We start from the raw sequence: 25458 nt of genomic DNA on the forward strand, positions 1-25458 counted from the left end.
AGTGGCAGCAGCGTACCAGATGGTGATGGAGGAAGTGAGGATGGATTCATTGATGGCAGTGTAGAAGTGCACCACCATTGGCTTTGGCAGCTTGAACTGAAATAAATAATAATAATATTATAATAATAAAACATGAAGCACATCCTCTGCTCTGCCTTCTTGGTGAGGGAGCTAATGTTCAGCTCCCACTTGTGTCGACTGGGGAGTCACACGGGATGATGGGGGCAGGAGGGGCTGGGTTCTTTCTAAAGTTCACAATCATCTCCACTGTCTTTAGAGCATTGAGCTCCAAATTGTTTTGGCCACACCAGGACACCAGATGGTCAACCTCCCACCTGTAGGTGGACTCACCACCAGAAATGAACCCAATGAGAGTGGTGTCGTCTGCAAATTTAAGGAGCTTGACTAACTGGTGACTGGAGGTGCAGCTGTTTGTATACAGGGAGAAGAGTAGAGGGGAAAGGATGCAGCCTTGAGGGGAACCAGTGCTGATGGTCCGGGAGTTGAAGACATGTTTTCCTAACATCACGTGCTGCTTCCTGTCAGACAGGAAGTTGGTGATCCACCTGCAGGTGGAGTCAGGAATGTGCAGCTGGGATAGCTTGTCCTACAGCAGAGCTGGGATGATTGTGTTAAAGGCAGAGCTGAAATCCACAAACAGGATCCTGGCGTAGGTTTCTGCAGAGTCCAGGTGCTGGAGAATGAAGTGGAGGGCCATATTTAGTGTATTGTCCACTGACCTGTTGGCAGGGGCCTGTTGCAGGGGGTCCAGGAGTGGGTCTGTGATGGATCTGAGGTGGTGAGGAGGGAGAACTGGAGATGATTGCTGGAGTCAGGAGGGATGTGTTAGGACTGTCCTTTTGTCTTTCAAATTGAGAGTAGAACTGATTCAGGTTGTTGGACAGGTGTGAGTTGTTAGGAGAGTGGGGGACTTTCAGTTTGAAGTTGATGATCTGTGATCTGAGGTTGGTGATCTCCAGCTGTGATTGGCCACCGCAGCCTTCAGCTGCAGTGATGTTGGATTGCGTTTCTCCAAAAGTTGACTCTGGTTGACTCCCCTCTCCTAAGCACTTCCTCCTTTTCCCACCTTGGCTGTCTAAGTTTAGCTGTAAACCAGGGTTTGTCATTGTTGCAACTAACCCTGGTGTGATACACAGCGTGATGGTACACAGCTGTCCTCACAGAAGCTGATGTATGACTTCAACCTCTGAGTACTCACCCAGACTGGTGGTGGCAGTCCTGCAAATATCCCAGTCAGTACAGTCCAAGCACTTGTGAAGATCCTCCATAATTTCACAGGTCCACTTCTTAGATGTCCTCATAACAGGTTTAGAGAAGTTTAATTTCTGCAGGAATCAGGTACACTATGATGTGGTCAGTGTCCCAGTGCAGCACGGGTGAAGGCATGATATGCACTGTTGATTGTAGTAAAACAGTGATCTAAAGTGTTCTCCTCTCTGGTCGGGAATTTAATCAGCTCACGGTATTGAGGGAGTTCATGGCTGAGATTCCTTTTGATAAAGTCGCCAAGGACAATAACGAAAGAGTCCAGGTTTGTCCGCTCCACACACAGTATCTGGTCAGCGAGCATACACCGTGCCTCCTGCATGTCAGCCTGCGGTGGAATGGTGGAATTATGCTCCACACTTCAGAGCAGAGGAGTCATAGGAGGGACATCATGGTTGAAGTGCATGTACTTGTTTTGGCAGCTGTCTAATCGTATGGAAGGGAGTGATCGTTATAGCTGACAGAACAGCAGTTTGCAACAGTGAAAGAGGGAAATTAGGTGAAAGTAAAAATCTGAAGGACAGATGCGGTGACTTTATAATAAATATTAACATTGGTGTACTCTACCTGTGGTTCTGTAAAAAATAATATATATAGGAAGGCAGTGTCTGTGATTCCCCAAGAGCCCTCTGATCTCCACCGCAAGCATTCACAAATATCACTGAGATTGGTGGGGAATAAATAAGGAAGATCAGACCTTTTCTGTGCTTAGTCGATACTCCTTTCAGCAGTCTGGCAGCTTGCAGGAGAGGGAGGATGAAAAACGTATCAGGAGAATTTATTGCCCTCAGCCTGACTGTTCAACCCCTCGGCCACAGCTAACAGCATATAATGCATTGCCCCATCTGGTGATTCTGGCCACATTACGATTTATTTGCAGAATAACTGCACAAATATTAGGAGGCTGATGTAACACCAACGTTCAGGGCCAAGAAAAAACAATAGTGTAATAAACACTATAGTATATAGTTTGTAGTTAATACTATGATACTATAATTTTTTCAAAAATGTTCTGTGCTTTTGAATACAATTTAAAAAATAGAGGAATTTCATGTAATAGTAACTCAACTATTTAACAGGCAAAGTGCAAACTATGAGTTATCAGTTAAGATACAAAATATTGATTTTTGTATGACATTGCTTGCTATTACATTAAGATCTGCAATGATGTATAGCTTTAAAGATTGAGCATGTCAGTGTTATATGGAGGAGGGCTTTATTTCAGGGTTCAGTATCTTCAGTTTTCATGTCCTTGACATACTGTAGGTAGGTTTATATAACAAATCAATATCACTATATACTTAAGATGGATGTGATTAATTATTACTCATATCCAGAACTAATTTTTTTATTTCATGAGCATGTCAAAACAGCTATGTCGCTCAATTTCTCATCCATAATTTCAGAGACTCATATCTATCTATGAATTAGCCTTGATGGGATGTGGATCTTATTTTCACATGTGGGTCTTCTAAGTTAGCTCCACTTTCTGCTGTATAAATACATGTGGAAATGAAATTTTCACCAGTTAATTTTTGATATCTTAAGCACATCTTATTTATGTTCTCCATATCTGTCTCTCCCTCTCTGCACAGTCACTTTTGTAATACTGTTTTAGAGGACAGATGGAGGTTTTGGAGCTTTTTTTATTTGATCAAATAAATCCGGTGGGTTAGCTAGCTATCAGCTCTTTCCAGGCCATCTGTCCCACTCTGATTTCTCTGTCTCCTCCGCTCACTGATCTACCTGCCTGGGTCTGAAGGAGTTACCATCTGAGGATCTGCACAGGTTGTCCCAGCTCTGTTTCATGGGGGCCACATCCTGCACTCTTGCAAAAAGAGAATGCATTGTGTGGGAAGGACTGAGAGCGTTTGATACATTTCAGGGGTTAGGAGCCCAGACGTGGCCAATTTCTCCCTCTGCCACAAAGGCTGATTGGGAGAGTGTTTCCATTTTCTGACAGGTTTAAAGCAGCATCATTCAAAAAGATGGTGGAGAAGGATTTTGAGGTCAACACTGTATATCTAATTTTTTTTCTCTTCTCCATCCCTTTCCCAACTCTTTCACCCTCTCTTTTTTCCTTTTTTTCTATTTTCATCCTTATGTCATTTATCAGTTTTTCTATTTGTCTAGCTCCTCTACCCTGTCTCAATCAGCTTCAGTTCCTGTGGTGAACCTTTAATTAACAAAACACAGGAACAAATTAACACTTGTTATGTGATTTCTTTTTCTAATCAATATTGTATTTTATTCTTCTGATAGTGCTGGTTAAAACAGTGGGTGACAGTTAAATGTTCAAGCAGGATTTCAATAATAAGGAAACATAATATAGTAACAGAGACGGTAGAATACTGCATCTGAAGTAGTCTTTTAGCTTTGCTTTATGGTGAGTTATAAAATGTAAAAGTGAAAGAATACACAAAGCTTTTTGTTGTTTTAGTTAATTAGCTTATAAATATCCAACAAAGGCCTCAAGTCTCAGTGGGGAAAATTATAGTTTCCAAGTTTTTCATGCTCAAATGAGTGAATATTGTTTTGGACAATTCCAAACAAAGCAAAAATAAATCTTAAGAACATCCAAAACATCTAATGAGCTCAAGCCTGTATGTTGTAGTTAATTACTCCTAAAATGAGCACAAAGTACTGCTGAGGTGTATCATCAGTGAAATGCCTGTTAAAGGATTGAGATGTTACAGAGCATGCCAAGTGTTTATATCTAACCTCGGCTTGAGGGTTAGCAATTGGTACTTGATGCTGCCTCAGCGACCATGCTCTTCTAACTCCAATCAATAGTCATGTTAATAAGCAGCACCAATACTTGACACACAGTGTCCTCTCAGTGCCGGGTGAATTGCTGTATTGATCTTTGTACTATCATTTTAATTCCAGTATTTCTTACAAAAGAAGCAAAATGCACACGGCATTGACCCTGGCTGAGTGTGGCTGATGAGGGAGGGAATTAGATTTGTTTTGTTGGTGTTCAGTGAACGCTAGTGCTCTCATCTGATGAAAGGGCCACAAAGAACTGCTACAAAGTTTCCACTTCTGACATTTTTGTAACACTAAGAGTGTCTCTTTAGAATACAGTCACGCCTTCCTCCTCACCGCTGACATAATAAAATTGGTGCTTTAACAAGGCAATGCACATGTTTTGTCCATTCTGTAACTCTGGTCCCCAGCAGCGCGAAAACACGTGGCAGATATGTTGCAGAGAAAATGAGCCTGACTGAGTAATGGAGGCCAAGACAGGATTGCTGCCTTTAATCAACTTGAGATGAGGCAGAAGGAAGCCTTCATCATGTTGTGCCTTGGGGGAGCAAGGCAGGACATAAAGAAGGCCAGTTTGATCTTGATGAGCTTTTTAAAGGGTGTCAGGGCTTTGCTGAGATGAGTTTTCATGGGGCCCAGCCATCCCAAGAGGAATGCTTTCAGGTGACACTAATTGCTCCTCCACCCAGCTAGCTGTCATAAGGGGAGAAGACTCTGTCTGGCAGTGGGCTATGTTCTCTCCAACTCTTTCAGTGTCATGATGAAGACAGGAGAGTTAAGATGCATGCAAGAAAATCCGAAGAATAATCAGCAATGCATGAATTTAAATCTATGCAAAACTGCACACTGCTGCAAATAAACTGAGATGTCAAGGGCCGAGAGGCACATCGAAAAGTGAAGCAGATTTATCAGGAAGCAAGAATCTCATCTCATGAAAGTGTTTCAAATGCAGGCGGTCTTAATGGCTGCTTCCTTGTCCACAGAGAAGCTTCTGAAAGATAAAAAAAATATAATATTTGAGACAATGGTCACTATATGGTGGTTGCATTTGGTGATCCCAGGAGCATAAAATGGGCAAGCTTAAATGTGAAATTAGTGACAATGAGCAAGTTAGTATTGTATTCAGCCACTGGCTCCAGCACATTCTCATTAAGATTCAGCTTTTGCTGATTGGTAAGGATCCATTGTTTTAGACAGCAGGGCAAACAGGAAATGGCCTTGGCTGTTTTTATATAGAGGTGAATGTTCAATTAAGATAACGTTTTTCATATAATGAGCACTGGAATAAGTCTGTTTTTGTATGAATTTATCAGGAGATACACAAAAACACCAACTGGGTGAACCAAGCTTATTCACACTATGATTTAGAAACATGAGCCTTAGATAGGGGGAGATGAGGTAGGTGCACTAACAGTGTGCTCCACCGTATAGGCCAGTGGCTTTTATCATAGTAATGGCACTGCAGCTGGCAAGTCCAATGGCTGTTGATTTATTGCCCCCAGCAGCAGGGTCATTTGATTTCCATGTATAGTGGGATCATTTTGATTACAAACTACTCATTTCAGCATCAGCAATGGCTCCTGTGAGTCAGTGTAAATGTTCATTGCAGAGCACCACCAGATGTTTTCAACAGTGAGTTATCAGTGAGAGCCAGCCTCTCTGGACAGTTAACTCATACTGCGTGCTCACAGATAAATTAATAAATGAGTAAGTAAAGATTACACGCCATGCGTAAAAGTCTAATTTGTTTGACAAATTGTTTATTTTAAAGCACCAGGAGAAATAGTTTTTCTTGTCCAAGTAGCATTTTCAGATATATAGTATTTCTTTAGTTTTTAAAGCAGACAGCAATCCCCTAATTGCATGATACAGATGAGCCTATTTAGTTGATCTATTATGTGCAGTGGTGGAAGAACAACTCAGATCCTTTACTTACTGGAAGTAAAAGTAACACTACTACAATGTCAAATTACTAGTCCTACCTTGAAAAGCTCTCTTAACTAAAACTACAAAAGTATATCAGCAAAATGTACTAGAAAGTATTAAAATTACAAGTACTCTACTACAGAAAGGTCACTGTCAGTGTTAAATTTTATATATTGTGGGATATCATTACTGATGCATTAATGTGTAAACAGCATTTACTGTCATAGCTGATGAAGGTGGAGCTATAGTTTTAACAATTTACTAAAATATTGGGTAGTTTAAATCTATAATAAAACATCGTATTTTATAAATTGATCATATGTTTTGTGTATAAAATCTTAATCTGCAAAGTCACTAGTTAGTAGCTGTCAGGTAAATACAGTGGCGTAAAAAGTACCATGTTTCCCTCTGAAATGTGACTAGTCACAGATTAAAAGCAATGGCAGGCTGCTTTCTGTTTGGATGTGATAATATGGATCTTCACCTCTGCTTACTGTTCACTCTCATAGTTTAACACTGCAGCACACTGCTAGCTCCCGGTTCTACAAAGGTCATGGCAAACACAGCAAGATCAAGGCATTCAATCCTGCAAATATTGTCTTGCTTTGAAACGTTTATTTTAGAGATTTTCCTCCATGTTTTCTATTCCGAGTGCAGTGCCAGGCCTGTCAATTGTACTTTGGCCTTGCAGGATGGTCTGTTTGTTGTAGTGGTTTGATTGAAAAGACAGTGGCTAGAGGAGAGAGATGACCCTCTGTCCTCTCTTCTCATTTTGACTGGGCATAGGAAATATTTTATTGGAACACACTTGAAGTGAAAGAGCACCTACTCACAGGAAAGTCTTACATTTCTTGAACATACATGTGTATACATGTGCACACACATGCACACACAGACAAACACACACACACACAGACAAACACATACACATACACACATAGTTGTGTTTCCATCACTTTAAACCAAGTCTTCACCATAAAACTAATGATTTATGTTAAAGGGTCTTACTTTTTGTCCCCATAAGAGTGGCGATTCCCCACAACATTGCTGTGTAAACAGATTTACGTCCCCGCAACATGAGGAATACCTGGACCACACACACACACAAACACACACACACACACGCACACACATACACACACACACACACACACACACACACACACACACACACACACACACACACACACATATGCACGTACATGTGTGTGTGAGTGAGTGAGTGAGAGAGACAGCGTGAAAGCAGTCCCTCTAGGCATTTGGCTGCAGTACTAGTGAAGATAAGGTAATGATGTCTCCTGACATGGCCAATGATTCATAATTGAGGCAGGACAGCTGTTGCTGGCTGCAGTGACAGGTCCCAGGGTGGATGACAGATGATAGGGCCCTCTGGGGCCAAACTATCTATCAGTCCAAATGTTCACTGTCCACTATCTGCTTACCCTGTCCTTCATAAGCCTCCCAGGTATATGTAAACCAAGTGGTCACAGACTCACAACCTGTTTTACCTCACTGAAAATGATTGAAGTTAATGAAATTGTTGCAGTATCACAGTGTGTACCATACATGAGACATAACATCTGTGCAGTCAGGTGTTATGCCTATAATAAATAAACTATAAACACTACTACTGTTCAACGTTGGTGTAATTACACTAGTTTTGTCTGCAATCTGCATTGATTATGAATATAATAATCAAAACCTCACTGAATATGACTGTAAGAATATGATTGATGGAAAATTATCAAAAATGTGTTTTTCCATCACCTACAGTAATAGTGCAACTTTCTCCCAAGATGTTGCAGTAAAACAGTCAAGAAAACAGTCTGATTTGACAAATAAATAATAAGTAGTAACAAAGTTACAAAGAATAAAAACATGTAACAGACAAAAAAAAGACAAAATTAAATATAGTCATATTATCATCATCGTCATCATATAGTCATATTAATAATCAAAAGGACTCAAACGCAACCAGATTAAACATTAAATATTCACAAAGGCTTTCTTATGAAAGAAGGTTTTCATAAGTGATTTAGAAGTAGTGATAGATGTAGTCTGTCTCATGTCAATAGGCAGTGTTCAAAAGTCTGTGGGTTTTAACAGACCATTTTAAGAGCAGAGTTTTTGACTTGTCATAGCAGGAAAAGCACCCAAGCACAGGTGGAACTGATAACATCAATGATGGCTCAGTGTCTGAGGAAGCCACACTGTACTGGTGAACCATCATACACTATACCAGGGCCATGGATTTGGAAATACTAAATTGGATTCAGCCATCATTAATGGTATTAATTGCACCTGTTCGTTTCCTGCTTTAGTATGTCAAAATGTCTGAGGTGAAAAAGGTCTACTGCACAGACCTGGTCACCCTTGGTTACGAGCTGAGTCCTAGGAATAACAAGCAGAGCTCCATCCATTGATCTAAGGGAGCTCACAGGCATGTAAGGAGTCAGCAAATCAGTAATATATTTTGAAGCAAGGCAGTTAGCTTGCACAATATGTTCTTATCTCTTGACGCCAGTTATAATTCAAGCAGCAGCATTCTGTACCAATTGGAACTGGTGAACTGAATCAAAGTGCATTATAGTAGTCCAGGTGAGAAAAACAAAAGCATGTACAACTAAATGTAAATTAGGACATAAAAATTACCTACATTTAAAGATTTTCTTGAATTAAAAAAAGACTGTTATTTGACTGAAAGGTATTGGATTGCTATGGAACATTTAACCGTGTGTCACCTATATATGAAGAAGACATCATGGCTTTGTGGATATTATTTAGTATTGATGGATTAAATGAGGGTAGAAAAATATTGTCATTGATTAATATTTATGTTGAAAGTAGATGATCCTTACTTTGATAGTGACAGAAACATGTGCAGATGTGGATATGTGTACAAATAATTTTTAACTTGCCATGATTTCATTTTGGATGAATGAAAACAGAAGAAATTCTCAACCAGTTTACATTTGCAATGTGTTTAGTCATTTGTTACTGCTTTGTTACAAAAGAAAGATGTCTTGTCAGATGGGTGTCAGGACAGTAGACTGTTCTTTTAAAGTGTGATGTTCAATAGCTTTTGTTGAAGTTCTTCAGTACTACATTGCAACCATTGCAGAGCACATATTTTTGAATTATGAAAGACTGCCAACCTTGCAGCAACTGGCTACAGGAATTGGTGAACTGAGCAAGGATACTACAGATACTTTTCATCAGGTGTTTTTTGAAGCAATGGTTGACTAAAATATCAGCCATCTCTCATCCATCAGCTTAATAACAGAAACACATAACAGGGAAATAATTCCTGATGGAAACTGAGAGATAAAGGAACTTATAGTTTTAAATTAAATATTTAACGTGCCTATGTCACTGTAGGGTTAGAAATGCCAGGATGAAATAGCAAATTACACATTTTCTAAATTCCCTGTTCCTTGAAAATACAAGACTACAATACAAACAATAAATCACAATACAGTCAATTATAGATGTAATTTAGAGTAGATTCTCCAAGGTTTGCATTTTCTAAATTTATCAGACTATCAAATTAAACCCATGGTCACTGAAATTGCAATTCCACATTGTCAGTCTTATTTCTTGAATATTTGAATATGAATATCAAATTGGAGGAGTTATTGTGCTGCACTGTGGGGTAAAATATGAGGTTGTAATAAGAGCAAGTATGCTCACCCGAAGTAACCCAATTTCCAAAGCATTCAAGCCCTCCATATTAACTGAGACAAAAAAGGCAGAAATCAAAAAAAGAACTGTGCCTAAGGCTTTGTCATTGCTGTTGCCCTTGAGAAACTGAGAAAACATGGGATCTAAAATAATGTGACATTTCTTTATTACTCACTGTGACACTGGTTTGAGGCTGCCGTTTGGCTGTTGTTTGTAACCACCTAAGCTACAATGGCAATATGCACAGTTTTTATATTTGTTAACAGCATAAAGATTTTGTGATTTTGTAACACAAAAAGCAAAGGAATATCTGCTGTTTGACATTTTTGATGTACTGTTTGACTGTCTGCTGTGTTCTCAGTTGCTTGACTGAAAACCTCTCGAGTGTTGTTTAATTCTGGTTATGATAAAAATCAAATTAATCAAAGTGGCTGACCTCATGGATCATTCCAGAAGAAGTCACCTCTAAGCTCAGTCTCAGAGTGTCCATTAACCTCTCCGTGCTCATTGTCAGCTCCCCTTCGACTGAGTGACAGTTAGTCAACGTGACCACATTCATTTTGCTGCTGCTGTTGTGCTATGTGCTCATCCTGCCCACTGTCTTGGCTTTTCCAAGCGGTTGCACTAACACTCCTGCACACGTATTACTTCAGGGACATCAGCCTATGGAGGGCAACACTTTTTCTGCCTCATGGCATACCTGAGACCTGAGCCCACTACCTATGACAGCATTAGCTTTCAGAACATGATATGAATTTCATTGCTGGCTGAAACATCCCATCCAGGGAGAGAAACACCTGGTGGAACCCTCTTTTCTCTCCCTGAATTACCCCCTAGACAGAATTTTGATAAAATTACAAACACAAGTGGTATCCAGCTTCTACAGCTCTGCCACATGCTGGGTCTGTACATAGTCAATGGTAGGTTACAAGGAGACTCTCTGGGCTGTTACACATTTAGTTCAGCTCTTGGCAGTAGCACGGTAGACTATGACATAACAGATTTGGACCCAATGTCTCTCAGAGCTTTCACAGTCAACGCATTCACACCACTATCAGATCACAGTAAGATCACTGTCATTTTGAAGAGAGCACACACCAACCATGAGGCCTCTAAACCCAGTAAACTGTACAACACCACACATTTATATAGATAGAAATCAGACAGCATGGAGAGCTACCAAAAGGCATTTGAAAATCCCAATATCCAATCCAATATTCAATTGATTTCTTTCTTTCTAAAATGTTTCCCCATAATAATGAGGGTGTAAACTGTGCTATGGGAAAAATTAATGCAATTTCTGATAAATTTGCATTGTTTTGAAATTTGAAAATCTCTAATCAAAAACAAAAACAAATAAACAATAACAAATGGTTTTACAATGATTGCAAAAATATAAACAAAACAAAACAAAACAAAACAAAATCAACTGGCAATACAAAATGTCAGCATTTGGATTAATTATTTTACTGAATTATACAGCAATATTATTAAGAACATTGACCAAAACAAAATACACACTAAGTGGAAAACTTTAGAATTAGTAATTAAAGACAACCAAAACCCTCTAGATGCTTCAATAACAGAGCAAGATGGACAGCATCCAATCCCTGAAAGTTAAAAAGCCTGTGGAGTCAACAGCATTTTAAATGAAATGATTGAATACACTGACCATAAATTTGCTATACTCAAACTTTTTAATAGAATTCTAGCAGTTGGCACCTTTCCTGACATATGGAATAAAGATCTAGTAACATCAATTTTATAAATATGGAAATAAATATGACCCAAACAATTACTGTGGAATCTGTGTGAATAGTAACCTGGGAAAAACCTTTTGCAATATTATGAATAAAAGACAGTTTTATCAATAACCAAAATGTATTGAATAAATGCCAAATTGGATTCTTACCAAGGTTTCGTACAACAGACCACATCTATACCCTCCACACCCTAATTTAACAAGAATTAGACAAAAAGAAAGAAAAAGGCCCATGCATGTTTTATTGATTTCAAGAAAGCCTTCAATTCCATCTGGCATGAGGCTTTTTCTATTGACTACTTAACAGTAGCACTGAGGGAAAACATATGATGTAAACAATCTATGTACACAAATAGTAAATGTGCAGTTAAAATAGGAGACAAACAAACAGCCCTGTTTTCCCAGGGTTGTGGGGTGAGGCAGGGGTACAATCTAAGTCCAACCCTCTTCAATTTATACATTAATGAATTTGTATATCAATTAGATCAATCCACTGCATTTGGTCTCACCCTGAATGACACAGAAATTAAGCATCTCCCAAATGCAGATTTCTTGGTGTTGCTGACACCAACAAAAGAAGGTCTACAGCAGCACCTTAACCTCCTGCATGAATTCTTACAGACCTGGGCCCTGACAGTTAACCAAAAAAAAACCCAAACAAAAACAAAATATATGATCTTTCAGAAGCAGTCCATATGTAAGGAAAACACACACAATTTCTATTTGGATATCACTAAATTACACTATACAAAGAACTACACATACCTTGGCCTCAACATAAGCTCCACAGGAAGCTTCAACTTGGCTTTGAAAGATCTGAGAGACAAAGCAAGGAGAGCTTTCTATGCAATTAGAAGAAATATTAAATTTGACATTTCAATTAAAATCTGGCTAAAAAAATTCCAATTCTTATTAGAACTGATAATTCTCTATGGCAGTGAAATTTGGGGACCAAAATTAAATAATAAATTTAGCAAATGGGACAAAACCATCATAGAACATTCCACACAGAGTTCTGTAAGAACATGTCCAAAAATCACACCCACAGTAGGATAAAGTGCCCTCTAAGGTGTCCCCACAAGCTGATAAAATGCCTTCTAAGGTGCCCCCACAATATGATAAAGTCCCCTCACAGGTGCCCCCTGAAGTCCCCTCACAGGTGCCCCCACAGTATAAAATATGGTACCCCAAAAGCAAGAAAACATGATGTGCACTTTAAATGAAGAGGATGCAATGCAGTGCTCTATGAGTTGCCATAGTGATGGGGTGAGCTGGAGGTTCTATATAGGAGTCCTTCTAGTGAATAAAAAGGGGGAAAAAAGGGGGAAAAGTGCAATTTAGGGTTCCCTTAAGTCTAACATACTGAAGAGCAGAATTGGGTGCCCTTTCAATGAAAAAAAGTGCCCTTAATGGTGCACTGTATGGGAGGAAAAAATGGTGAAGTGCCCCTCCAGTGAAGAGTATGAGATAGTATGCCCTATAAGATGCCCTTATGATGGAGTAGACTGCCCATTATGTTAGAAATAATGTATGCTTTATGTAGGCTGACCATAAGGAAAGTGCATTAGGAGTGCAGTCTAAGCTGTAACCTTGATCCTACGGCAATTTGTGAGGTAGGTAACATAGCAAGGCTTTTTGTAGTTGAAATAAGGGTATACATTAAATTGTATTAACTATGCATTACTAATGTGTGTAGACTGTATTTTCTAAGTTGGTTTTATATGTAGGCCTGTTCAAAGCTGTAAAACATGCCAAACAATATGTTAGACTGATAGTAGCTAACTAGCTAGATATGTACTTGACCATTTCTATACTAAATATTTGGTACGAACTGGAAATCAGCCTTGTGGTGTAATAAAATCACATAGGAAATCATTAGAGTATTATTTATTCAAAATGCGTTTACAGCCCTTTAGCTTGGATTAACTTGTACTTGTAGAGAGTGAGATTAGCAATGGGTTACCCTATGATTACAGAATGTCAAGAAAAGACAGAAAATTGAACACAATATAAAGGAATCTGCAAAATGCAGCTAGAGGCAGCAAGGGAGGAGATGACAGATATAGAGGTAGATTTGCATTAGCCATTAGCAATTAGATGGGATGCCCATTAGAATTTAAACCTCTGTCTTGGCATGTCAAAAAGTTTTAAAAAATATATCCTGTCATGAAACTAATGAAATCTGCAAGGGAACCTTATGAGTAACTGCTAACAGGCAAACAAACAGAGCGGAGTGAAAACATCTGCCTTGGCAGGGGTAAAATCATACATGACATGAGAGGCAAGAGGGCTAGTGCAGTTCTAGTGCTGTATGTCAGTCCTTTAATGCCCCAAGTAACTGGAAAGGCATGATGAAGCTGCCTAATCTTTCAAGGATATTTTCCACTTCTATGACATGTAGGGAGACAGTACTGTCACTGAACTGAGGGTGTTCCACTCTTCCTATGCTCTCCATACCAGCAACATCCAAGCTATGCTTAAGTGTCTTAAAGAAAATTATGTGGACACAGTTTTTCCAAAGCTGACAAAACTCCTCAGAATAAATGCCACATTGACATTGCCAGTGACAACTGCATCAGTTGAGCGATCATTCTCCAAATTGAAGCTGATCAGCTTAGAAACAGATGTGGAGAGGAAGGATCTCAGATCTTCTGCTGTTCATTCAGAGGGACATTTCCCAACTGACCATAACAAGGTCATTAATATTCACAAACTCATGGCCTCCTTTTATCTCACCAATCTTGCCTCTCGCTTCCCTGACAAGACCGGTTCCATGTTTCTACTTGTGTTTGAGAAATAAACATTTAAAACATTACCCATTCCCTGTATTTTATTACAGAGAAGTTTGCAAAGTAAATGTTTAAAAAGTAAATCCTTTTTAAAACAGAGGTGTTGTTTTCCTTACATTCAGAGTCAACATATAACATGTTAATCTTAATAGGCGATGTAGCCTTTTTACCAAACATGCATTGTTGTTTTCTGTTGATGGCTGTTGAATGTTTCAGGTGCCCTTTATATTTTTTTGCCCCTGCTCCTCAGACAGCCTGAGTCCGCCACTGAAGTGACCCATTTTTTTCAGAGCAACGTAATTCGAGTAAACTTGGCTTTAAATGGAAATGCAGCAGTGATGGGGCTGAATTAAGACCTCATCTGGTGTGAACTGAGACGTCAGAAGTCAACAGGCCTGTGCGCAATGTAATTTTTTGTTTTATGTTAAAATGAAATGATGAGGGTAAATAGAAATAAATGTGTCCATCCTCACAGTGCTAAAAGCACAATTCACTGACTGTTATTCTATGTGCAATGTGTTGGTCTATAGAGATTCTTTGCAAAGGGTAAGTCAGTCAGTGAACCATTTGCTAGCATGACTTCATACTGTACATGATGCACTAAGGTAGGGCAATAAAACCTACTGTATGTGTAATCATATTGCCTCTTCTCTTTTTTTTAGGTGCTAAATGTGAGTGTGTTGGAGGGAGAACAGGTGACAGTAGAGGATACGGGTGGCCGAGAATCCTTCATCCTTGCCAATGAGTCAGTCTTGATGCGGGGCCTTGTACTACGCAGCTGGAGCAACCAGATCTCCATCCGTTTTCGTAGTGACCAACAGCACAACTCCGGATTCCTCCTGCTGCATTACCAAGGTGAGCCATTACTATGCTAACTATAGTATGTTCACCATAAATTAATCCAACAATTGCTCAGCTTAGGGTTTGACCATGTTACAACAAAAAAGTAGTAACAAGGTCTCATTCTTACACAATGCTCTATTCTTAAATATTGACTGTCGAGCTTACCGTAATTTACAGATACAAAATAACACATTCATAAGCCCCGTGAAGTGTACAGGCTTTCCCCCCCTACTAACTATTTCCCCACACTGTTCATAACATTTTTCTCTCTTTTTTTTGGGTATGTATGTTTCCACTCTTCCCCAAAAGGAAATTGTGTGAAGCACAAGCATGTGTGAAGCATTTCTAAAACTGCTGATGTTCTCAAAGGCGACCTCGCTGTCATGCACTGTGTGTGGCATCCATTGTGAAGTTGTCAGTCAATCAATCAATCAATCAATGAATCAAGCAATCAAGCAGTCAAGCACTCAAGAAATTAGTGAGTAGGTCAGAAGTGCAGGAGGATAGCTTGCTAGGGGAATTTACATATTCAAGCTATTTTTGTGAGCACTGAATGCAGTTGTCCTCTGCATAGATTAAAAATAAGCAGAATTAATAATTACAGTAAATGTGTTCAAATAGTAACAACAAGAGAGTGTGGCAGCAGAAAAACCTATCAGGAGAAATAGTTACCGTATGCTGTTGGTGAATATGATGGCCCATAAATTCCTCTCTTGCTTGTTATATGCGTGACATCGATCTTCCATGTCCACAACACTGTCTGTTTATCTTAGCAATCTCACAAAGTGGCCACCAATTACATGCCCCATCGATTTGAGTTGATGGTGGAAGCTGGTGGACAAAACATTCATTCCACCACATTACTGTGGCACTTTCATCAGCTCTAAAATGAAAGCAACCATCAAAACAGTGCCGCTGACGTGAGATAAATCAGCCCATCGCTGTTGGATGTGTGAATATCGCTGTGTGGTCAGGCTGAATGATGACAGCGTGGGGTCAGTGCAGATCATACAGGGTGATGCATAGATGGAGCAGATGGTGACAAATAGTTTAAATGTATTATACTGTCAGTATGTGTACTTTTCTCCTTCACTTCTCTTCTTTGCATTTCAGTAGAGGAGAAAATAATAAATCCTACCCAGCATAATTCTGTGGAAAATGTATGTTTTTCCAGGTTTATTGATGAGTGTAGATAGACACCCTGTACCATTTCTTTGACTATTTTGTGCTGTTAAAATAAACACTATATCAATCTATCCATCCAAGTATTGTACCTATTGCGGGTTTGCTCAGTTTGGCCTCAACCCAAATACACATCACGGCTAAATTTACTGCTAGATCCTGTTGTGTCTGACAGTGCTACAGTAGGTATTCCTGTGCCCTTACAACAACAACTGATATCAAATTTCAAATCACATTTACACTAATGAGAAAAAAAATGCATTGAGCAGACTTCTAGAAGACTACACGTATTGGAGACAGAAAATATTTCAATTTGTGTTCCTCTCCTCGGTAAGCCAGAGTATCACCTTGTCCTTTTATAATGGGCTGAGAGAAATGTGATTGGACAAGCGTGGAGAAGGAGACAGAACTGTGGAGAGATGGATCCAAGCTCAGGGTAATTAATATCTGCTACAGTGTTGGCTCTGCCTGCGATGGCAGACTGATGGATGTCTCTATAACATTAGCAGTGTGTTTTACTGTTTATATGTAGACAACAGGGAGCTGGAGTGTGGGGCACGGGGGGGGGGGTTGATGCACCACTTCCCTTGTATATCCTTCTCCTAAGATGTTCCTCAATAAACACACATGCACATATCTGCATCTACATAGAACAGAGGGTATTAATGTCTTCATTGTCCATTCAACAATAATATGCAGAGACAACTACTGCAGCTGCAGTGCAGTACACAGAAAAAAATTACATCCATACATGCAACTAACAATGCACAACATATAACATGAATTAAATAATCCTAAGAATAAATAACTCTATATGCACATAATCAGTGTTATTTGCCGGTGAAATAACATTTATCTTTTTAGTATTCAGGTTTCCACAAAATTAACTCATTTTGCTATGAAAATAATTAAAATCGCAATTTAGAAGTTATGACTTATTAGGCTCTATAAATCCAAAATACTAATACTTATTAATACTTATTGTTATTGCAATGATATAGACAATTACAAAATACTTAAGTGGCAGGTTTATTAGTGACATAGACAGTTATGCATGAGCTGTTGTCCAAGTCCAAGCCATCACCCTGGAGAGCCATAAAGAGGTAATAGAAATTTGACTTTTTTGAAATTCTGGGACAAATCCAGGCCTGACTATTTTATCTAGTATATTATAATGACAGCACTTTCATGTGACATGGCACAGATATTCTTGGTTTTATACAGAATGCAATATAAAAATGGATCAACTTGCTTTTTTGTAATAAAAGGATATGCTGCAATTTTAACTCCCAAAGCCTAATTCATGTGCGACAGTGCCTGACAGCATTTTGCGAGGATACTTTATCCTGCTAGCGGCAGCCAGACTAGCAAACTAAACACAGAAGTGAGATTTCTGCCATTCTGAAGCATAGTATTGGGTTAATTAGAGAGCTTGCATGCAAAAGAGTTAAGTTAGTTGGCAGAAAATATTACTGAAGTGATATTCTGACCTTTAACAGGGAGGTCAAGGAATATTGTCATTTATTTAAAAAGGAATATCATTTGTATGCATGAGCATTGTAAGTGCTGATAATTGAATTTAACACTGCACATGCAAATGTGGACAACCCTAGGCCTAGATCCCTACAATTAAAAAGTTGCTTTATTGAACTTAAGTTGTGATGAATTGAATAACTACCTCTCGTTATTCAGTTGATGGATATATTGTTGCCATCATATCTGACCTCTTAACAAAGAGGTGAGCTAAAAATTGTCATTTCAAGATTTTATGAAGTACATAGAGCATAAATCAGTGGCATTGCCAATGGCACTGATGTTCTACAGAGATTATTGATCGGCTGTTACTAATAAGCTGTGTTGACAAGTGAGGTGGCCAGAGGACCTCTGCCACTGGCAGTATAATCCACCGTGTGCCACAACTCTCAGTAGCATTAATGAGATGCTGTCTCTAGTCCAAAGTTATTTCTCTTTAATAGGCTTTATTGAGTAAATGACCATTAAAATCGAGTTTTTAACCCAACCACATAAATATCAATAGGGCACATCATGGCAGAACTATGGTCTGGCTTTTTACAACTGAATCACTTTCCCAGAGACAACACTATTGATCTTTCTGTGAAAGGTAATCCTTTGGTGCACAGCCAGGACATGAGGCTTGGATACAGTGACAGTCACACTATCACAAGTCACCTGCTAACCGCTTTACAACTGCTTTTATATCAAAACAATAACAACTGATGAGAGATGACTAGTCATCAGCACAGGAATTGTTCTCCCTGGAAACACATTTTACCGTCTAAATGTAGATGTAACTCATCGTGGATAATATTCTGCCAATAGCACTGTCATTAAATATAGTAACAACAATTGACACTGCAATCATTGTTTGTGCTATGTTCTGTCACAATATTTCATTATCTCCTGCCCCCACCTTGCCAAGTTTGATCACATTCCAGCTGTCTACCTGAAGTGATACAACACTTTAAATACAAGTTTATTAGGCTTGAATGGAAAAACATTTTATTTGATAGTTAACTTTCTGGCTTCCTCAGTTCATCTATTGTGCCCTAGTCAACAATATTTGTCCAATATTGGTTGGAGACCAGAATTCTCTATTTGAAGTACTCAGATGAATGAAAAATGTGCATACAGAATAAAAGGAAATGTTTTCTCTCTTTAAATGATTTCCAGAAGTTGATCTTAAGCATCTTTAAAAAGAAGGCTGAAGAAATCATAACTCATTATGGATCCAAAATACAGATTCGTGGTTCATTACCTTAAACAAGGACACAAACCACTTGAATGTCAGATAGCTGAGGAAGCAGGATAAACAGAAATATTTTATATTTCAAAAGAGCTATTAGGCTACAAATCAATAGCTGTTGCACAGGTGAGCAACAGAGAGAAATAAAGAAAATAAGACAAGACATGCGCCTTTTGAACCCCTGAGAACAAGTGTAAAATGACAAAAGTAAAGTTAAAAAAAAATGACCCATGTTCAGATGCCTTGTGATTATATATTGGCTATGACAAGCTACATATAAAACAACTGTCTAACTTGAAACTATGCTATTTAAATCGCAAAGGCTTTCTGCTTTCTTTTCCTCTTTCTTATCTTTTTAAGGACACTGATTTTAATACAAACAATATGTGTCACCCACAGGTAATCAGTGTGAGATACTGTAGCACATATGGCAGTAATGTTTCCTTGATTTGACCTGTGATCACAGTGGGGTGATAACTGAAATGCAGTGTCTCATAGTGTTTTATACAAAATATTTTGCCCCTTTTACATAGGGATTCATTATAATACTATTATAAACTATAATTCAGATTTCAGAGAAATTTTGCATAGTAGTTTCACAAGTACTGTAACTGTGACTTCCTTAGATGTACAAAAAATGTTTTTGGTAATACACATATGTCGTGGATGATCTTTTCCAATTTCAGTCTCTCTAATAAAGCTGAAATTAGACATGCAATGCTGGATCATACTAGTCTTGTTGTAGAACTGAAGATTTTACCTGAGTATCGCCAGTGTGACAGTTTTCTTCTCCTCTACAAGGAAACGATAACTAAAGACATAAGCGCCACAGCTGTTTCCTGTGGCTCCACAGTACCATCAGCTAATCTTCCTGGGTGCCTGTGCAGTGGATCTATTATTTATAATAGCAAAACAATCAGACTTTATGGCCCAGCACCACATCTACCGGAATGGAGGCAGCACGTAATTTAATACTTCAGGAATTGGCTCCACAATTTTTGCCTCTGGCTCTCCCACTGCATGCTCAATGGGGATGTAAATGCCGCTATGATAATGGCAATAACTAGGTTCATTGGAGCTAGTGATAAACTATGAATTGAATGGATGACCCAGGGGCAGTGTACCTCGTCCCTGTGGCTCACTGATTTACTGCAGGAGAAAGGCCTGTTTCATTATGGTGGTAACCAGTGGCTTGTATAAAAGAAAAACCCAAGTCAGTAGATTAAAACATTGTAGATAGGGGGCAGTTTCACAAGCTTTTATGGCCATCATGTGTTTAGGATTTTTCCCTCGAGTTCAAGTTCAAAGATTGAATATCCAATTTAGCTTCAAGGTAATGCTAGACACATCACTAAAGTTTTGTTGTACATCTACAAATGTCTGGCTGTAATGAAAGCACTTCAAATCCAGCTTGCTATAGAATGTCTCATCTTTTTTTGTGCTGTTTAACCTCCACTTACTCAGCATCTGTGCAGGCAAAGACTTCTAAACCCAAATTTACTGAAGTATCCGTGTGTGAACCAACAAGTCTGCCTATCTACTAACCTGTTAGCTTTCCCTTTCTACATGTGGCGAATGCACCAGCTCTAAATATATGATGTTAAGAGTCCGGGCTCTTAACCCTTTTACTATGGAACCTGTTCCAAAATATATTAACAAATGTTTTAGTTGATGTTTACTTTATCAGGACAATTTAGATTGGGTCAGGCATGTAATCAACACCTGAAAAATAATATAGTGAAGTTACTGTCAATACCCTTAGCAAATATTAACAGTATATGTGGATCAGATGTTGCCATTTTCCCTCCTTTATTCATGCATATAGAAATGCACATGGCAGTGATTTATGATACAGTTCTGTAATGTTCAATATGATAGGAATCAAGCAACAAAATCTGGGTGTAAGCAAAAATAGAAAGCAGTAACAACTAAGCAAGGCTCAAACCAAACAGCCCTTCAGCTATGTAGCTGAAAAATGCAGTAGTCCATGTTGTAATTCTGTAAACACCAAATAACCTTAATCATATTAACATAAGTAGATTAAGGTGTTTACACTACATGGACCATGCCTGATTATTATCATAATTGCTTTTAAGACTGCAAATATAATTTTTACGCTTACAGGTCCTCCAATATGCCCTTCGCTTTGTTGTTTTCTCCTTCTATTAGCTCTTATTTAAGCTTTGCGTACAGTCCATTAAGCTGAAACATGATGTGCAACTTGCAAAGTTTGAGTAAGTCTGTAGCTTTTAAAAGATTTTTGTATTTTGTGGCTGCACAAAATGCCGTCATTGTATCACAACCCATAGTGGGTCCAATTATGTTGCTTGTTCTGTTGTTCACACATTGCCAGAAGTTTAAAAAAAGTTTTAGTCTGGTCATTAAAGTGCCTACACTAATGAGGTAGAACAGTGTGGTTATTAGACGGGAAGAGAAGGTTGTTTAATAGCTTCCATTACAGACTTGGTTTGCTCCCTCCATTATCCATGTGAACTTCATCCCGTCCTACAGCATTTATTTAAAAACAGGGACAGGACAACAATGCAAAGCAAGTCCAGGGACATTGATCTTACCCTGCTGGAATCACGACTCTTTAGCAACCACTACATTGGCAATTCCTCTTCAAGCTATCACACTATGGGCCCACTACGATATTCAACTGATCAGCAACATTTCCATTTGTCAAAGTATTTGCACCGGACCACGTAGTGATGTTAATTACTGTTCTGCTGCATATCTCTGTACATTTGCATACTGTATGTAACTGGTAAACTGCAATTAATTAAGAGCTGAAGTGTTTAGAAACAAAGTTGAAGGTGGATTAAAAAGCATCCCTGAATGTGTGGACCAGATATGTTGTGGGGATGTAAATCTGTTTACACAGTAATGTTGCAGGGATTTGTCTCCCTTATGGGGACAAAAAGCAAGTCCCCTCAATGTAAATCATTGATTTTAGGGTGAAGACTTGGTTTAAAATTAAGGTAAGTTAAGGGTTATGTTAAGGATAGAGTAAGGGTTAGGCAAGTAGTGGTTAGGATAAGTCTCCAGGAAATGAATGTGTGTATGTGAAAAACAAGACGGCAGAGACAGAGTTAAAACGTTGTACCCGATTTCTTTGCACAAATATTGGTGAAATGTGTATTTTTGTTTCCCCATTTATATCTAAATGTCTACCACTTGCTCAGCACTGGTTTGGAGGGGAGACAATATGGTCAACAATGCAACAAAGCAGCAGGGGTTATACACAATGCAGGACACAGAGGCTTATGTTGTGGAGCCAGTTAACATTGTTGACTCTTTGTTTTGGCCAGAAATTGACTTTTTTTTCCAGGATTTGATTATGCATATTCAAATGAAACGTCAAGTCCAGGGATATTATTCATCTAGAAACTTAAGTTTGTTTTTACACTGAAAATCTCCCTCAGGCCTCAGACTGGTTAACGAATATTTAAAATTGTGTTGTTCTGTTCTGTTTAAGTGTTTCATCATAAGGTCATATATGTATTCAAATATGTATAGAAGTATTTGCACTTTCATTACAGAGCTGATCATTAGCAAATTAATTAACTGCATTTGGATGTAATTGCATTTGCATTATAGCATTAACATGCCGTCACTTTTTAAATGATCAGTACTACGTAACATCTTGGGCATCAAAGATTATTCATTGGACATACCACAGCAGCTATAATACATTTAAATATAATTTTCTGACATTACATTTACACAGCCTAATTAGCACATTAGTCTTCCTCAAGGCAAGTCACTGAACATTATTATAATGCATTTCAGTAGATATGTTGGCTAGTTACCAGCCACAGAGATGCCAAAAATACCACATTATACTGTAATAAATTAAACTAACGCCTTTGCCTTCTTTCTAGCCTTTGTGCTAAGCTGTACATTCCCCAAAGAGCCTGCTGGTGGAGAGGTTTCTGTGACGCACCTCCATGCTGGCGGAGAAGCCTACTTCCACTGTTTCACCGGCTACAGGTTGCAGGGTCCCAAAATGCTCACCTGTCGCAATGCAACTACACCTTACTGGAGTGGAAAGGAGCCCCGATGTGTGGGTAAGATGAATCTGGTTCTTTGCCATTAACACTAAGGGCAGTTCAGGGCAATGAGGTAGCCCCTTCTTGAACTGCAACAACAAAACAGCTCAAACGTTTGTGTAAAAAAAATTACACAAACCAAATCGCACTTATACTGTAGGTCTCCTTATATCTTCAGGTTAATTTGGATGTTGGCTACCTGTTTGTTTATGATTTAATTTCTGTTTTTGTACTCAATTACCTTGTTGTAACTGTGACTGGGGACAAACTACTAAAGCAAACTTGTTTTTTTAATTAAATTTGTTCAAGTGTTTTACAAATACATGTTTTAAATAGTTTTCAAATTATTTAGAATCTGACAAATTAGAAGTATATTAGAGGTATATTGTAAGCCCCTTTTGCCTATTTTCCATTACAATACAGGTGATTTTGATTAACGAAAGCTTTCAATGGGTTGTCTCCCATTGAGTTGATTAGTTACACGCCGAGGCCAAATGAGTGTGTTTGCATGTGATTAGCAGCACAGGGAGCTATTCTTTGGAGACAGGGCAAAACAAGGCCATTGGACCTGGCTGCCTTAATTAGAATTGGGCCGCATGACTATCCTTCTCCTGCTGGTAAACGCTCATCTGCCAGTCCCAGCCTTTCTCCATTCCTGCCTGCAGCTGCTCTGAACTGATAGTGTTACTGCTGCTGTTTTGCTGTTCCTTTTACAAGTCCATCACACACAGTCACACACTTTTAGACCTAGGTGAGCTGCCCAGTGTTGCCCAGCCACAGTCCACTGGATCCTGATGCAATCTATGCTCAGACAGGGACTTTTGGTGCCGTTACTTTTCTCATTTAGTCCTACCTTCTAACTCTGTCTCCTTTCTCGCCTTTCTCTCACATTCATATAGCATCCTGTGGAGGAATGATAAAAAATGCCACCTATGGCCGGATCGTCTCTCCTGGATTTCCTGGCAACTACAGCAACAATCTGACGTGCCACTGGGTCCTGGAGGCGCCTGAAGGCCACCGGCTTCATATTCACTTTGAGAAGGTGGCTCTGGCAGAGGATGATGACAGGTGGCAATCTCACACAAAATCAAACACATTTAGAATGTAAAGTAAGAGACAGTGTGTGAATTTTTGTGCGTATTCAGCTAATAGACGGCACCAAGCTTTAAACTCATCTTCTGAATTACATTATGACTGTAGATAGAGCTATAAATAATCCAAATCTTTAGGGAGTGACAGATGAATTTGAAAGGACCTTTTTATCATTTTAATACTTTAACAGTGCTCTATCATGCGAATGAATTGACTATGGAGGTGAGTGGTAGGAAACAGCAATTGCATTACATTCTTCTTCAGTAACTACTGATCCACATGGCTATCGTCACACATGGCCATTCACCTCATTACGGAGTGGCGGAGAATGTTATCACATGTTATTACAGCCACCACTGGAACAGTGAGCAGCTTTTATGCTTCTCTTACTTCTCACTCACATCTCTTTTTAATCTATCTTTCTTCTTTCTGTGTATGTGTTTTTAGGCTGCTGATTAAGAACGGCAACAACATAGACTCTCCCCCTGTGTACGACTCCTATGAGGTGGAGTATTTGCCCAATGAGGGTGTGGTCAGCACTGGACGTTACCTGTTTGTAGAATTCACCACAGATGGGACAATGACCTCCACTGGTGCAGCCATTAGATACGAAGGCAGGTTTATTATGCAGATTGCAAGAGTGTGCTAATATAAAGGAATATACTATATCTCATCACTTATGCATGATGCCATTTCTTTTTGTGTCCTCAGCTTTTGCAAAAGGGATGTGCTACGAGCCATTTGTGAAGTATGGCAACTTCAGCAGCAGTGACTCCACCTACAGTGTGGGTGCAGTAGTTGAATTCTCATGTGACCCAGGCTACACGCTGGAGCAAGGCTCCGTAGTGATTGAGTGCGTGGACGTGCAAAACCCACAGTGGAATGAGACCGAGCCAGCCTGTAGGGGTGAGTCAACTTATTTCATTTGCTCGAGTAATTCTGAGACATTAAATCTTTTTTAAAAATGTATACTCCACTGGAGAAAAAAGAGCAAATATGACTGACCTGAGGACCCAAGACTTTCATTGTATGCTTATTCATTGCAGGAGCTTGTGAAGTATTTTTATTCAAACATCAAGGACCACTAGCAGTTAACTATATCCTCTCAAGCTGCCTTACTCTGATCCTTGATAAATTTTCTCTTAAAATTATAACAATTGCTTATTTTAATATGTGTTAATATAACCCACTTGAAGGGAAGATTTTTAGAAGTGCCTAGGATTAGAGGCATACAATAGCTAGCCTTAGCTGAACACTGCCACATTACATAGACGACATACCATACTAAGTAACAGTTTACCCCTGAACCTT

General features: G+C 38.9%; 1 protein-coding gene across 1 annotated transcript in view; it reads left to right on the plus strand.

The window, feature by feature from the left end:
- The window catches only part of LOC121909612 (seizure protein 6 homolog), an 88622-nt gene that overhangs the window by 51064 nt on the left and 12100 nt on the right, over nucleotides 1-25458 (plus strand). The window contains exons 4-8 of the mRNA XM_042430121.1: nucleotides 14877-15069; nucleotides 22888-23073; nucleotides 23955-24123; nucleotides 24595-24761; nucleotides 24859-25053. Of these exons, the coding sequence (XP_042286055.1) occupies nucleotides 14877-15069; nucleotides 22888-23073; nucleotides 23955-24123; nucleotides 24595-24761; nucleotides 24859-25053 (910 nt within the window). The remainder of the gene's footprint in view (nucleotides 1-14876; nucleotides 15070-22887; nucleotides 23074-23954; nucleotides 24124-24594; nucleotides 24762-24858; nucleotides 25054-25458) is intronic.

The sequence above is a fragment of the Thunnus maccoyii genome, chromosome 13 (assembly GCF_910596095.1).
Source record: "Thunnus maccoyii chromosome 13, fThuMac1.1, whole genome shotgun sequence".
Taxonomy (NCBI): Eukaryota; Metazoa; Chordata; class Actinopteri; order Scombriformes; family Scombridae; genus Thunnus; species Thunnus maccoyii.